Source organism: Myotis nattereri (assembly GCF_964212035.1).
Source record: "Myotis nattereri genome assembly, chromosome: 6".
Classification (NCBI taxonomy): domain Eukaryota; kingdom Metazoa; phylum Chordata; class Mammalia; order Chiroptera; family Vespertilionidae; genus Myotis; species Myotis nattereri.
Genome location: NC_138081.1, coordinates 82,346,800 through 82,361,672, shown reverse-complemented (window position 1 = coordinate 82,361,672; position 14,873 = coordinate 82,346,800). Strand labels below are relative to the sequence as shown.

Below are 14,873 nucleotides of genomic sequence, written 5' to 3'. Positions count from 1 at the left end.
ATACCACTTGGCTGTAAAAAAAAAAAAAAAAAAAAAAAGAAGGAAATCTTACCCTTTGCAACAGCATGGATGGACCTGGAGAGTATTATGCTAAGTGAAATAAGCCAGTGAGAGAAAGACAGATACCATATGATTTCACTCATATGTGGAATCTAATGAATAAAATGAACTAACAAGCAAAAGAGACAGAATCATAGATAGAGATCAGGCTGTCCAGGAGGGAGCTGGCTGGGGGGGTGGGGGGGTGAGGGGGGGTGGGGAGGGATAGAGAAAAAGAGAGAGAGAGAGAAAACTCATGGATCCGGACATCAGTGTAGTGATGGTGGGAGGTTAGATTTCTGGCTTTGTAAAATCAGGGAGGTGGGGTGGGAGGAGTTGGGGGACGAGGGGATAGGGGGGGGATAAATGATGATGGCTGGAGACTTGACTTGGGGTAGTGAATGCACAGTATAGCATACAGATGATGTGGTGTAGAATTGTGTACCTGAAACCTACATAATTTTATTAACTAATTCACCCCACTAAATTCAATAGAAAGAGAATTTCAGATAGTATGTGGTTAAGTTATAGAAGAAATTACATTGCCTATACACTCCATACTATCACTCAATAGTACCTATGTCAATGCCCCTTCTCATGGATGTACCAGCAATTATTTATTGCAGGTGCTTCATCTGCTTCTTGTCATGGTAAAGCTGAACTTAAATTACATCCTATCTAATAAAAGAAACATGGTAATTGGCGTACGACCGCTACCCTTCCCATTGGCTAATTAGAGAGATATGCAAATTAACTGCTAGCCAAGATGGCAGCCGGCAGCCAGGCAGCTTAAAGCGAACATGAACGAGGCTTGTTTGTTTCAGTGACGGAGGACTCCAACGTTCCCCGCCTGCCTTGCCGGCCTCTGAGCTTGCAGTTTGAAACATTGTAACAAAAACAGAAGCTGAACAAAACCCCAGAAACCTGCTTTCAGTGAGCCGGGATCTCAGAGCTAGAGTTGATACAGAGTTTCGATTATAGAACACAAACAAACCAGATACCTGCTTTCAGCAGCAGAGGCCTCAGAGCTGGAGCCAGAGCTAAAGCTGGCCCAGAATAAAAAAGAAAAAAAGAAAAAAGGAGTGGTTGGGAGCTTCAGTCACCCGCCAGCCTGAAAACAGCCCTCAGCCCCTCACCCAGACTGGCCAGGCACCCCAGTGGGGACCCCCACCCTGAAGGGTGTGTGACCAGCTGCAAACAGCCCTCAGCCCCTCACCCAGGCTGGCCAGGCACCGCAGTGGGGACCCCCACCCTGATCCAGGACACCCTTCAGGGCAAACCAGCCAGCCCCCACCCGTTCACCAGGCGCCTCCCAGCACCGGGATCAGCGGAGCCGCGAGGCCTCCCGGCACTGGGATCAGCGTGACAGGGGGCAGCGCTCAAACCCCCTGATTGGCCCTGCTCTGTGTGTGACAGGGTCCTGCTCTGTGTGTGAGAGTGGCGGTGCCCCAACCCCCTGATCGGCCCTGCTCTGTGGGTGATAGAGGATGGCGCCCCAACCCCACCCCGCCACGGGCCCTGCTCTGTGTGTGACAGGGTAGAACCATAACATCCCCATCGGCCCTGCCCTGAGTGTGACAGTGGCGGCGCCCCAACTCCCCTATCGGCCCTACTCTGTGAGTGACAGGGGGGAGCTCCTCAACCCCCTGATGGGCCCTGCTCTGAGCCCGACCAGGGGCTGCACCTAGGGATTGGGCCTGCCCTCTGCCACCCGGGAGCAGGCCTAAGCCAACAGGGCGTTATCTCCCGAGGGGTCCCAGACTGTGAGAGGGCACAGGCCGGGCTGAGGGCCCTCCCCCTTCCCGGCCGAGTGCACAAATTTTTGTGCACAGAGCCTCTAGTATACAATAAAAAATGAAGGAAAGACTTTGACAACAATTTCATGCCAAGTCCATCACTTCTTATAGTATCAACCAACCCCCTGTTATAATGTTTCATGCGCATTAGCTAAAATCTCCATGCTATGTTTCATACTCAAAAGAAACAAATAACACAGTTAGGTGATAGCATACATAGGCAGTACATATTCAGCACAGGTTTCTTTTTAACCTTTCCACTAAAAACTTTGTTTGAAGAAAACTTTGCTGTAAGGAAAAGTTTCTGCTGCCATGTCCACGAAATTGCTGGATTTAAAGACTGGTGCTGGTGCACTCAGCCCTGCAGCGCCGCTCAGACTTTCTGAAGTGCTGGACACTTTCAAGCCGGTGACCGAACGGCTGAAAACCGTTTGGGAAAAAATGCAATTTGTTGTGTAATCCAGGAGAACTTTAAACCATTTCAATATTTAAACCTTCAAATATAAAATGGATCCAAATCATTGCTCTAGGTATTGCAGAGAATTTGGAGAAATCATTCATATCAAACAGACTGCTCCTTTTCCGATTCCTTACAAATATTTAAGAAGTGTGTGTAGTACTTAATGTAAAGTAAATGTAGAAACCGAAGCTGCTGTCGAGACACAAACAAGAAAATCCTAGGAAGGATTTGAAGAGATTGATGTGAGTGCGATAGAAAGCCACGGACTAGAACATTCCGAAAAGAGTGGCAGAGGAGCACCGAGCACACCCAGGTCGCAGGCAGGTGTTTCCAGGCTGACGGAACTTGACAGCCAGAAAGACCTCTGGAACCATCTAGTCAACCTTCTCGCTTTACAGCCGAGGAAAGCAGCCCTGATGTTGCGTCATTTGCTCAAGGTCAGAGAGCCATCTACTAGCCATGCCAGGAACAGAATCCAGGTCTTCTCCTTCCCGGTGGATGCCTTGGCGTTTGCAATTCCAAGGCATTCAAGGGAAGGGAGCAGAAGCCAGGGAGAGGAGCTTGGGGGGTGGGAGGTTGGTTTCTGGCTTTGTCACATTTTAAATTCAGCTTTCCTATTAGTCCAAACGAGGACGGCAGGACTCCAGCTCCCAAGTGTAACTCAGGAGTCACAGAGCAGAGTGTTTATCTCGAGGACTACTTACTGAAAGGCTTGTGTCAAAACACACAAGAACAAAAGGACTTTCACTCAGTGGTTGGAAAAAATGTGGGGATAAAAAAACAAAACAGTTTTGCCTTTGGCATGCCTGTGCACACTTACTTTCTAGGTTTTTGTCTGCAGGATGATCTTGACGCACCACAAAGCAATTACCTGTTTAATCTTTTTATGATGACAACCCTAGCTGGGTATGAGACTGGCTGGCTTCTGACTTCTTGCTTGCATAGTTGTTCAGTCCCCTTTTCCTATACTTTTTAAACATGTTTAGCAGAAAAAGGGCAATTGTATTTCTATTTTTACCAGCCAGGAGATAGAAAAAAAAATAGAAAAGTGAGGACTTGGAAAAACTGGGCTCATTTTTATGAATATTAAAATTTAGAGGCTGCTATATGTGATGCACTTAAAATAATCCTTCCTTCTAGAATCATGTTGCCCCTTTGCGATTTTCAAAGTACTTTAGGGTTCATGACCTCCGTTGTTTAGAACTCTCTAGAACAGCGGTTCTCAACCTGTGGGTCGTGACCCCTTTGGCAGTCGAACGACCTTTCACAGGGGTCACCTAAGACCATCCTGCATATCAGATATTTACATGATGATTATTAACAGTAGCAACATTACAGTTATGAAGTAGCAACGAAAATAATTTTACGGTTGGGTCACAACATGAGGAACTGTATTTAAAGGGCCAGAAGGTTGAGAACCACTGCCTAGATTACAGCCGTGGGCAAACTACAGCCCGCGGGCCGGATCCGGCCCATTTGAAATGAATAAAACTAAAAAAAAAAAAGACCGTACCCTTTTATGTAATGATGTTTACTTTGAATTTATATTAGTTCACACAAACACTCCATCCATGCTTTTGTTCCAGCCCTCCGGTCCAGTTTAAGAACCCATTGTGGCCCTCGAGTCAAAAAGTTTGCCCACCCCTGGCCTAGAATCTTAAATTATCTTCCATTTCTAAGGGGAGGTCTTTGGCACTGCAATGAACATTGCAGTTAATAAACACCTGTACGCACCAGCTCTGTGCCCGGTGTTGTTAGATCCTGAGGACTGGAAGAAGACAGGTCCATCCCCTCAACAAGGTCAGTCCACTCATAAGATCCCCGAGTACGACCTGTAGCGTGACCATCCACATCCTGGGTAGCTCACTGTCCATAAACTAAGGTGGAGAGCCTTCCCCGGTGGTCCCACAGCATTCCTCCAAGGGGGCCACCGTTTAGCATCCCTCCCAGCCTCTGCAGCACACCACAGTCCCTCGGAATAATTCTAAAAGTCACTGAAGCCGTTAACTTTCCCCCTGACTTTCTGAAGGAGACCATGGTTTCTTCGTTTCTATCAAGTTCCATACCGGATTCTGTCCAATTTGGTCCTGTGTCATTTTGAGTCCTAGAATGGCAGAGGGTGGGCTCTGTGCTATAAAAAGTAGTATAAATGTGATCCTTTTAAGAATCTGGTTTGGGTTATGAAATTCTGAGAGTCACATACAGAGCAGTTGTGACCCATGGAAGCTACATATTTCGATGCTGTTTTCCAGCTAATGTGCTATTGTCCCCGGGAATCATGAGATACTGGCTGAGGGCTGGTGACACGTCAACAGGTTTCCTTAGTCAAGCCGATCTGCCACGGGGCTATGTTCCGGAATTTCCAGATGACAGAAATATTCAAAAGAAACAGTTTCAAAACTGTGTTCTTTTTAAGAACTGATGTGTACGCTGAAGAAATAAAACATTTTAGAAATGTGGGCTATTTAAAACTAGAGTTTTTATAAAGGGGTTTCAAATGTGTTTTTAGCATCTCATTATATTACTTCCAGATGCTTGACTCGAGAGATGGGGACAATGTTGACAACAAAATGTAAATAATATGGGGACTCTTCTTCGGCTGCATTTTATTCCAGAAAAGAGCCTTGGGAACGCCTATCCACCACAAGGGGGCCACCCTGAGTCACATCTCTCAGGAAGTTCTAGAAGTAAGCAGGAGAGGCCATTTAGTGAGTATAAATTATGGAAGGACACAGGAATTAATCCCTATTCTCTTTCACTCCCCATCCCTAGGGAGTTGCTAGCCCAACTATATCTTCTACCTGAAATGTTCGATTATGCGCCATTAGGTGATAGCATTATATTTACAGTAATCGTCCAATGAAATGCCCTCGACAGAGGATGCAGTCACACCGTGGCATAGAAAAGAACAGCTAGCACACAGAAAGGACCGGGAAAAACATGTCAATATAGGTAAGCTTTCATCAGAGCTCAGGAAAAGGATCTGTTTTGCTCACGGGGCATGGAGTGGGGGCAGGGAGGGGAGGTCAGAATGAAGAATCACATGAGTGGGTCCTGGGTTTTGAGGGTTCAATGTGGCATCACAATGTGAGAGGCTCAGGCAGATGATCTGGAGATGAGGGTACAGGAGGGAGGCTCAAAGTCACACCTCCATGCGGCCTGGGACCCACTCTGATCAGAGGACCTCAGAGCCCGCCAGGCCCATCTCCACACCTAGGGATCTCAGTGCAGGCGCATGAAGCTGCAAACACAAAACCTTAACGGCTGTCCTGGCCCTTACTCTATATTCTTTTGCTGTTGTTGTCATTGAAATGTTTTGAACAGTAGGAGTCCTACAACTTCTTTCTTCCCTACCCAACACATTACATTCCCTCTAAAGTGAGGAGCATGGCCAAGGACATACATTTCTCCTCCGTGAGGCTTTCTCACTTGATTTGTGAGGTCCAAAGCTGGGCATGCCCACTTTTTCTTCAATGATCTTTGGCCACTTCACTTGTGTTTTTTTCCACATAAGGAGTCTAAGCAGTTAGGGTAACGTTAACACTCTCCGTGCAGTGCCCCTCGGACCTCTGCTGATACACATTTCCTTTTAGGCAAAGGAGCTCAGATTCCTAGGAGTCACCTAAAAATCCAGAATAAATTAATTTTGCTGACATGTTAAGCTCTCCATCTGAAGTTCTAAATGACTGATGTAGGCTGACATGTAGGATGTTCTACTTAAAATGTCTAACTCTGGCCCGGCTGGTGTGACTCAGTGGTTAAACGCCGTTCCATGCACCCCAAGAGGTCCCTGGTTTGATTCCCAGTCAGGGCACATGCCTGGATTTCAGGCTCGATCCCCAGTAGGAGGCAGCCGACCAACGTTCTCTCTCATGGATGTTTCTCTCTCTCTCTCCCTTTCTCTTTTTCTAAAAAGAAATATCAATAAAAACATATTTTAAAAAAATAAAATGTCTAACTCTGTTTTATCTGTCCAGGAGTCAATGACACAGAAGGAGTGGCATGAACTGTGCAAAAATTGCGCACATTCACGAAAAATAAGAAAGGGACTTCTCAAGTACACGCTAAGCTGAGCTTTCTTATTTTAAGAAAGAAAAGACTCCGTAGGTATTGTTTTAAGCTCTTAAATTCTCTTCCTTCACTAAGTCATTTGAGGCAAGTGGGAAATGGATGAGTTTCCCTCTGACCCTCATGCCCTCTGAAGTTTCAAAGGCCTGGGCTAACACAGGTGCCTTCGACAGGAATTTAAAGAGCCGACTTGCTGACTTTGAAGGCACATGACGTTGGACAACGTCCGAAAGGTACGAATGTTGCCAGCCAGCCTTCAAAAACCACTTAAGACATTTTGTTTGTTAACGTGGATTCTACTACAGCTCAACTCCTAACACTCAGAAGAGACTACGGAAAAGCAGCGTGCTCAGCACTGCTGACCCCCAGAGCTTCGTCAAGGAGTGCAGCGCAGAAGAGCTCCTGAAGAGGCAGCACCTTCCTGAAGGCTCGGGCTCACTTTGCCATTTTGGGAAATGAGTCTGTGTTCTAAGCTCTTCTGAAAGGTTCTCGTTTCTTTTCAAGTGTGCCATCTTCCAATTCACTGTTTATCTAACAAACAGTTTTGTATAAGAGAAAAGCTTTTAATTAATTCATATATCTAAAAATGTGCTGATAATTTAAAAGAATCAAGACAAAAGCAAAATAATATAAACTGGGCTTGAAACACCCGAAACAGGAATTCTGGTGTAGCCAACATTCAAAGAAACATTCTAACACACCAGTCAATAAAGTTACATGAATAGTTTTGAAAAGGCTGAATAATTGCTAGAAACTACTGATATCCAGGGTGTCCCCAAAAATGTATACACGTAATTTGAATAATTATAAAGGCAGTGTTTATTAAAATACATTTCATTCAAAGTTGAACTATCAGCTGTTAAAGTGTATGTACATTTTTGGGGATACCCTGTATATTCTTATATCATAAATTTTATAAGTTTATAAAATCATGCAATTTTATTTTCAAATGTTGGATTTTGATGGTACCCTACTGTGATAAATAGCTAATTGTGATTAAAAAAACAAACAAACCCTCAAACTATGAGCTAAAAAACCTTTTCTAATTCTCACAATGAAACTGAATAACCAGGAAATGTCAATACCTTCAAGCTTATTAAACATAAACACCTGAGATATAAATGAGGCTCTTTAGGACAACACAGCCTGTTTTACACTGGACAGGTGGAGATTTCCAAAGTCGTTCCTTACTTTTGAGAGGTGAGTGTTGTTACACTTGCAGCTCTTATTCTCTGATCAAGTGAGGCTTTAAGGACCGTACTTGAAAGTTGTTCCTGGTGGGGTTCTAACAACTACCCATAACTCCACGAGGACAGCTGCAGAGTTATTTTTAAACTGAACTGAATAGTTTAGGGTGAGTGAGCAGAGAAGGTGTGAACTGAAATGTATTATGTTACATGGAAAGGACCGTTAGAGATTCAGTGATTTTGCACACACTTCCAGAATGGCCAACGTTTAAAGTAGCTACACCACGTCCTCCTCTCCCAACTGATCAACACAAGAGTACTGAGAAATACTGAGTATGCTACCACATTTAATACAGTCACTACAAAGGATTTCCTGCCATGCCCAGGCCATAAAGCTTTCTTATTCTGTGTGCGTTTCCCTCTGAAATTCCACAAGGAGGCTGTCGAGAGTACCAGGACCTACTCAGGAAATGTAAGTCTCATCCAAATGTGTATGCAATCGCTTCACCTTTAAAAGCTCAATCAAAATTACAAACAGAATAAAACTTTCATTAGACCTAACTGGTGTATAACTATGGTTTAAGCAGCAGTGTCTTCACAAATACTGTTTCCGAATTGTCCCAAATCCCAGGAGTTCAATGAACAGTCAACTTTTCTCACTTTCTGGTATTTTCCTCCACCACTTTTTTCTTCAATCCTCACACTCAATTAGGGTATCTGACCCATCGCATGACTTTACCAGATGAAAATGGGCTGTGGTTCTATAAGAATAGAGCGACAAACACTGCATGAGTGTTTGAGGTTAAGGCTGAGCTACCAAATTGACATTCCAAACTTCACTGGCAGCTGATTAAACAACCGTATCCCACTCCACCACGCAAACTGAAGTGAAGGTTGGGGGATGCAGGCCAATACACATTCCAGGCTCAGCACTGAGTTTCCCTTTGTTTTACGAGTTTGAGTTAGTTATGCTTAAAAATAGTCAACTGCATTTTTTTTCTTAAATTAGGCCAAATTACAAAGACACTCCTTCCCACCCAAGAATGTGCACACAAGGACATTTTCTACAATAAGGCTGATTTGTTTGAATTTATTTTCAACGTGATGTTTAAATAGCACAGCTTCAAAGTGCAAATAGGGGAGGATTCTTGGTCTAAATTATTCAGGGATTTTGTTCTCCTGATGAACAAAGAAGCCTGGGTGTTCCTGTTTTAGAACAAGCTTTACACAATAAAGATACTGTCATAGAAGTGACAGGATGAAAAGGGGAGAGGACGAAGATACCGGGAATTCTTTCTGAGGTCCTGGGGACTGTCTTTGTTTACTTCTCTTCGCAAGCCTGTAGCCAGTGATGCAGGGAAAAGACGCTCACTGGACCCCGGATGTCTACAGAGCAGCCTGATGTTCCAGGGAGAGGAAGGCAAGGGACAAGGTCACTGCGTGCTGCTGGCTGATTGCCGAGGCCATCTCCTAACAACTCACCCCCAGCAGGTGCCGTCCCCTCAGTCAGGAGCAGGTCTGAATGCCCTGACGCTGGGGCCTCACTCACTGTACACGTCGGTGCGGTAGGGGTGTGTGTACACGCAGAAACAAACGGGGAAGCCAGCTATGCAGTGGGTGGGGCAGAGTTGGAAAGGGCTTGCCTGGACTTTCACTGTACAGAAAAATTGCCTCCCTGACTTCAGACGAGCCTCTGAGTGACCCCAACCCCCAGAATCTGTGAGCAGCAGCCAAGTGAGTCCTGTTTCTCTCCCTAACATCTTACTGGGGTTCCCTAGATAGAGGGCCTGGATAGAGTCTAAGATGCCCATGAAATTCTCCTAGAAAATCAGTACCTTAGGAGCACACAGGTAAGATTAATGACCCCACTGCCCGGATGACCTAAAGTCCCCATTAAGAGACCTGAAGATGAGGCTGGCATTTCAGTTAGCCTAGCCCTCCCTTGGCGAGCCAATCCTTCCTAATTCTGCTCACAAGATACTGTTGAGGTATCTGCACTATCCCTGCATGTATTTATGGCATCATCCTATCCAAGAATGCCTAAGAATTTTGTTCTGTATGTGTGGGTTTTTTTGTGTTTTCTTTTTTAGGAAAATCTAACATGCTATTAGGAGTCCAATAAACAATACATTATAACCACAGGCCTTTTTTTGCAATTCAATACACTACATGTTAGAATTAGCTGTTTGCGTGTCTGTCCTGCTCTTTCAACCAACTGAAGGCTCTAAAAGAGTGGAAACTGAATCTCACTTTCCTCTGTACTGAACAGAGCAGATACTTCAAAATGTTTGCTCCATCCTCCCATCTCTTGAGTATGCGCTTTATCTGGATTTGGAGGGCAGAGTCAGTCGGCATCCATCATTCCAGGTGGATTTGTGGGATATCATATCCTCATTTTTAACGAACAAGAGGAGCTTTGTGGCAGAGATGGCTTAATGACAAAGAGGTGCATTGGTAAGGTGTGTGTGTGGGGGGGTCATTTTGAGGCTTTCATTCAGTGTGCACATGCACCTCCATCTCCGTGTGTGCATGTGTGACTTTGTACACACACAATATTCATCTTGGTTCTCCTTTCTGTCATATATTATTCCTACTTGTCTTCTCTGATTTAGTTGGCTTAGTTTGACTACCGATTTTCATATTCGCCAACCAATCTGAGAGTATTTCCAAATATGTGTCTTCAACGAGCACTGTGACTTCTGAATAGCCAGTGGTACAGGTGCAGCCCACCTTTCCACTGGGTAAATGCACAACGAGATGGACTGATAAGGCCTTTGGGTACATGGAGCCAATTCAGATAGGAGGGGAAGGGGGCTTAGGTTCAACATAGAAAGTTTATGTCTAGAGAGTAATGCCTACTGGAACTATATACTACTGGTTGTGGTTTGTGGTTTAATAAAATTCTAGAGAATGACTATATAGTTCCTATTCAAAACATTTCACATATTATAATTCTAGCATATTTCCTGCTCCGGAAGCAGTTCTGTGTAACAATCTATTATAGAGGACAGGACTTCAAGCAACAAACTTGATTAGCAACATATGGCTCAAAGTATAATAGTTTGGTTGAAAGATGGCCAAACGCAGTAGGATGGGAATAATTATTTTCTCAATGAACTGAGACCTAATCCACACGTATGTTTCAAAACACATCTTTTTTTTAACAGCACACCATCAACATTGCAAATAATTACTTAGTTTCTATGAGGGCCCCATTTCATTCATTCACCAAAATTTTCATATATATTATTGGATATCAAAATTATCCTGTTAGTCTGATGTAACTAGCAAAGCCTACGTATTTTTTGGAAATGTAACCAACTTGTGAGTGAATGTCTAGCTTTTGAATTATCATTAGTCAGCTAATGAGAAATAACTGATTTAGCCAATTTTTATAGTCATTCTGCCAATTCTTTATGGAGAAGAATACAAATTCAGATGTAAAAGACAGAAGCACAAGTTAAAATGATTTATAATAAAAAAAAGTCACACTTACTTCCTTACCTGAAATATTTTAGTCCCTGGGCTTCTTACTGAATTTTGGAAGTGGTGAGACGGGTCTTTTAAAGAAATTAAGCAGTCTTCAGTGTTTTTATAGCATTGGTTACTACAGAAATTATACTTCTTTTACTTCTTGTCTTGAAGGATGAACAAAATAAACAAACTGAAAATACTACAATGAATGATAAATGATGAAATATTTACAGTACAAAAAACAGCGTAAAAAGGAAGACAAGTTTAAATATTGTTGTGTAAGAAAGTGATGAAAATAATACAAGAATGAGGATAAGTAAAATGATAGGCTGGAACATCTGGGAAGGTAAATGCAAAGACAAAGAGAAGAATTAATAATAATTTTTAAAACTTACATTTATATCAACTCATCGAAGCATTCATTCAACTTCAGATAAAGCGGAACCCCCCTTATGCCTCTATTGACCAGATCTGAAAGCCTGTTATTATACACAGTGCATTCTCCTGCTCTGATGTCCCTTTTTTCCCAAGGGCACAGGTGAAAAACCACATGCTCACAGGACCCAAAAAAGCTTCAACGAGGAAACCAGAAACCAATGTTGTGATACGATCAATAGAAGGAATAAGCCTCAACATTTAAACAATTCAACAAGTTTTATCATAAGACTATTTTGTTTTCTTTCCAGAGCAAAGCAGAGCAACATGCAAGATCAATAAGCAAGAGGGTTGCGATGTTCCTAGTTGTGACTAACAGGCAGTTAAATGAATGTCATGCTGCTGTGTATAAAGTGGGTTTTTAATTTAAACCTCTGGCATGTCTTAAAAGCCATGCATGATGTTGTGCTTCCACGGGTTCTCCAATGGATACGGGATACCAGGCTTGCCATGGGGTGGGGGGGGGGGGGGGGGGGCGCTGCCTGTTTTGCTTTCTGAATTATCTCTTAGGTGGTTCACTCTGACAAAAGGGGTTGGTCTTTGGCCACCATACCTGGCTAGAGCAGCTCAGTCCAATTCATCAAGCTTGCCTCTACAATTTAGGATGAAGGAAAAATGCTTGTTTTCCCTGTTCAGGAATAGTTATTACTATTTCTCTGAATTAGCGTGGCCTTGAAGTTAAAAAATAACACTCCTTCCCCAGTCCTGAGATTCTCCACTGCAGAGCCCACGGTGGTATTTTCTAGAAGTAATGATTATGTCACCTCAACCTGTAAAGCAACAGCTTCCATGTATTCCGTTTGGTCGGGCTCTAGACACAGTATCAGCTCTTTTCTCCGCCAGCTTCTGTATTTAACAGTACTTACACATCAACTTAGTGACTTTAAAAATACATATTTTAAACTCAATTTGAATCTTGGCTTGGAAATTTGCAAACCAAGAACTGAAGATTCCTTATTAGGGATCTTCTTGCAGCTCGTTCTATTAGAATCGGTGGAATAATATTGTAAATGTTGACCTTTAATAATGAATAACAATATGAATAATAATAATTATTATTATAAATCTAAAATACCCTTTCTTTAATCTTTACACAAAAAACGGGGGGCAGAGGGCGGGAATAAAGTTTCCCTTTAAAAATCACAGAGGGGAAACGGTGACTGGGAATGCGGCGATGAAAACCTCAGGCCTGAAGAAGGACAGTGTGAAGGAACAGGTGCGCCCACTGGAGCCCAGCGCCGGGACTTCCCTAAAGCGGGGCGTGGGGGTCGGGGCGCGGAGCCGCCCCACCGGGGCCCGCAGCTCCGCGCGCCAGCCTCGCCATCGCCCGGGCTCGCAAGAGGCAGAACTGTACCTGACTCACGGATATGGGTTCCTCGGCACCACGGTCGTCCGCGGACTTGGGCACCTCCAGGCGGTCGATGAAGGTCTGCAGCTCCTTGCGGAAGGCCTTCATCTGCGCGTTGATGCGGTAGAGCAGCTCGTGCTCCCGGATGCGGCTGCCGTCGTCCTCCTCGTCCATCAGTCCGAACAGGTCCCCGTTGGCCACGTAGATGCGCGCCTCGGTGATGATGGTGCTCGTGTCGGCGATGAGCCGGTCGATGGTCTTGCCCAGGCGCTCGGCCTCGGAGCGGATGTCCTTCATCTGCTGCCGGTCGGAGAAGCTCTTGGGCCAGGGCCCGGGCGCGGGGTAGAAGGAGCGGGTGGGCGTGAGGCAGCGGATGTTGCGCACCTCCTCCGAGTCGCTCTCGCCCCCGATGGGCCCCTCCCGCTTGCGGTGCGGCGGCCGCGAGTCGTCGTCGCTCTCCTTCTTGCCCGCGTCGCTTTCGGCGTCGCTGTCGCGGGGGCTGCCGCGGATGCCCAGGTGCGAGGCCAGGTCGTAGCGCTGCATGTTGGACATGAGCACGCGGTTCTCGTACTGCAGCTGCATGACCTTGCCGCTCAGCTCGTTGATCTGCAGGCGCGCCGCCTTCAGCTCCTCCTGCAGCGCCTCGGTCTTGGCGCTGTCCTGGTGCCGCGCGCTCTCGTGGCCGCCGGACTTGAACTTGTACTTGTTGAGCTCGGCCGTGATGCGCTTGTTCTGTTCCTCCAGGTCGGCCACGTTCCTGCGCAGCAGCTCGGTCTCGTCTTCCACCAGCTGCAGGTGCTGCCGCAGCTCCGACAGGGATTCGCTCTGCTCCCGCATGAGCGGGTTGGCCGAGCCATTGAAGTCTTCGCCCCTCAGGTCGTCCAGTTCCGCCTTGAGGCCTCTGTTCTCCACCTCCAGCTCCACGATTTTCCTGCCCAGGATGTTGGCTTCTTCCTCCACCAGCCTCAACCGCAGCTTGAGCTCCGCCTCCCTGGTGCTGGGAGGGCCCCCCGCTTCTCCTTTGGGCAAAGGACTGTCCAGATCCCCATAAAAGGACCGGTACTTCTGCAGCTCGTGCTCAAATCGGTCCTTCTCTTTATCAATCTTGGCCATTTTCTTTCTCATCAGAGCAGCTTCTTCTTTCACGAACTGCAGCTGGCATTTCAGATCTTCATTGTCCTCCTCATTTTGGGAAAAGAGAGAAAGAGGATGGGAGACCATTTTTATGGAAATCAAGAAAACAATCGAAAAGGACACCTGCATAAGCTTTAGCATGGGAAATGTAACAATAGGACTTGAATGAAAAGAAATAAACTGCTGACTACAGCCGACTTAAGACGTTAGAACAAGCATCTTCCCCCTAAATAAGGTGGGGAAGAGGATTCATGGCCACATGGGGGATGACTTACAGCAAAATACTTAGAGTGAGGTAGCTAAAGTTATGCCGAAGACAGTGAGAAAGCTGTAGCAACAGAGCATATTGAACTTATCCAGGAAACTGAGAAAAATGTGTAAAAAAAGAGTAATGATTTTGGTATAAGACTCAGGTCTACAAATATTCTTGTGCAAGTACCCAAAGAAAAATTAACCATGAACAGAACGGGTAGAGAAAGGAAAAGAGAAAATAAACATTTAATATGTTATGCTTTTTAAAACTATGATCAACTTTTTTCAAATTTTGTAAATAATTGTTTTAGTTAGTTTCTACCTAATAAGAAAACCCTTTGAAGGAATTTTTTTAAGAAGCATGCTGTAGTACTCCATATCCCAACATAGGCACTTAAAAGGTATCTGGCCAGGTGCTCTTGGAGCCATTCTGCCTCCAAATATTTCCTCTTCTGCTTTAAAATCTCCTTCCTTACATCTCTCAGTACCTTCTGCTCACCCTGAAAGCAGAACTAGTCATTACTGTGCCGAGTGTCTAAGGTTCTCAACAAGCCCATGGTGAATCCATCTTTTACGTTTTACTTTTATTCTTCTGTTGCCTTTTTTTATTTTTTATTTTTTATTTTTTGCTCCCCCAATCACTGGTCTAGCGAGTTACTTCAGGCGAGGACTCTAAAGCC

General features: G+C 44.8%; 1 protein-coding gene across 1 annotated transcript in view; it reads right to left on the bottom strand.

Moving 5' to 3' along the window:
• The window catches only part of MTCL3 (MTCL family member 3), a 52,941-nt gene that overhangs the window by 7,651 nt on the left and 30,417 nt on the right, over window positions 1–14,873 (bottom strand). The window contains exons 5-6 of the mRNA XM_081094212.1: window positions 12,814–13,989; window positions 11,055–11,362 (exon numbers count right to left, since the gene is read on the bottom strand). Coding sequence (XP_080950338.1) covers window positions 11,252–11,362; window positions 12,814–13,989 — 1,287 coding nt within the window. The 3' untranslated portion in view covers window positions 11,055–11,251. The remainder of the gene's footprint in view (window positions 1–11,054; window positions 11,363–12,813; window positions 13,990–14,873) is intronic.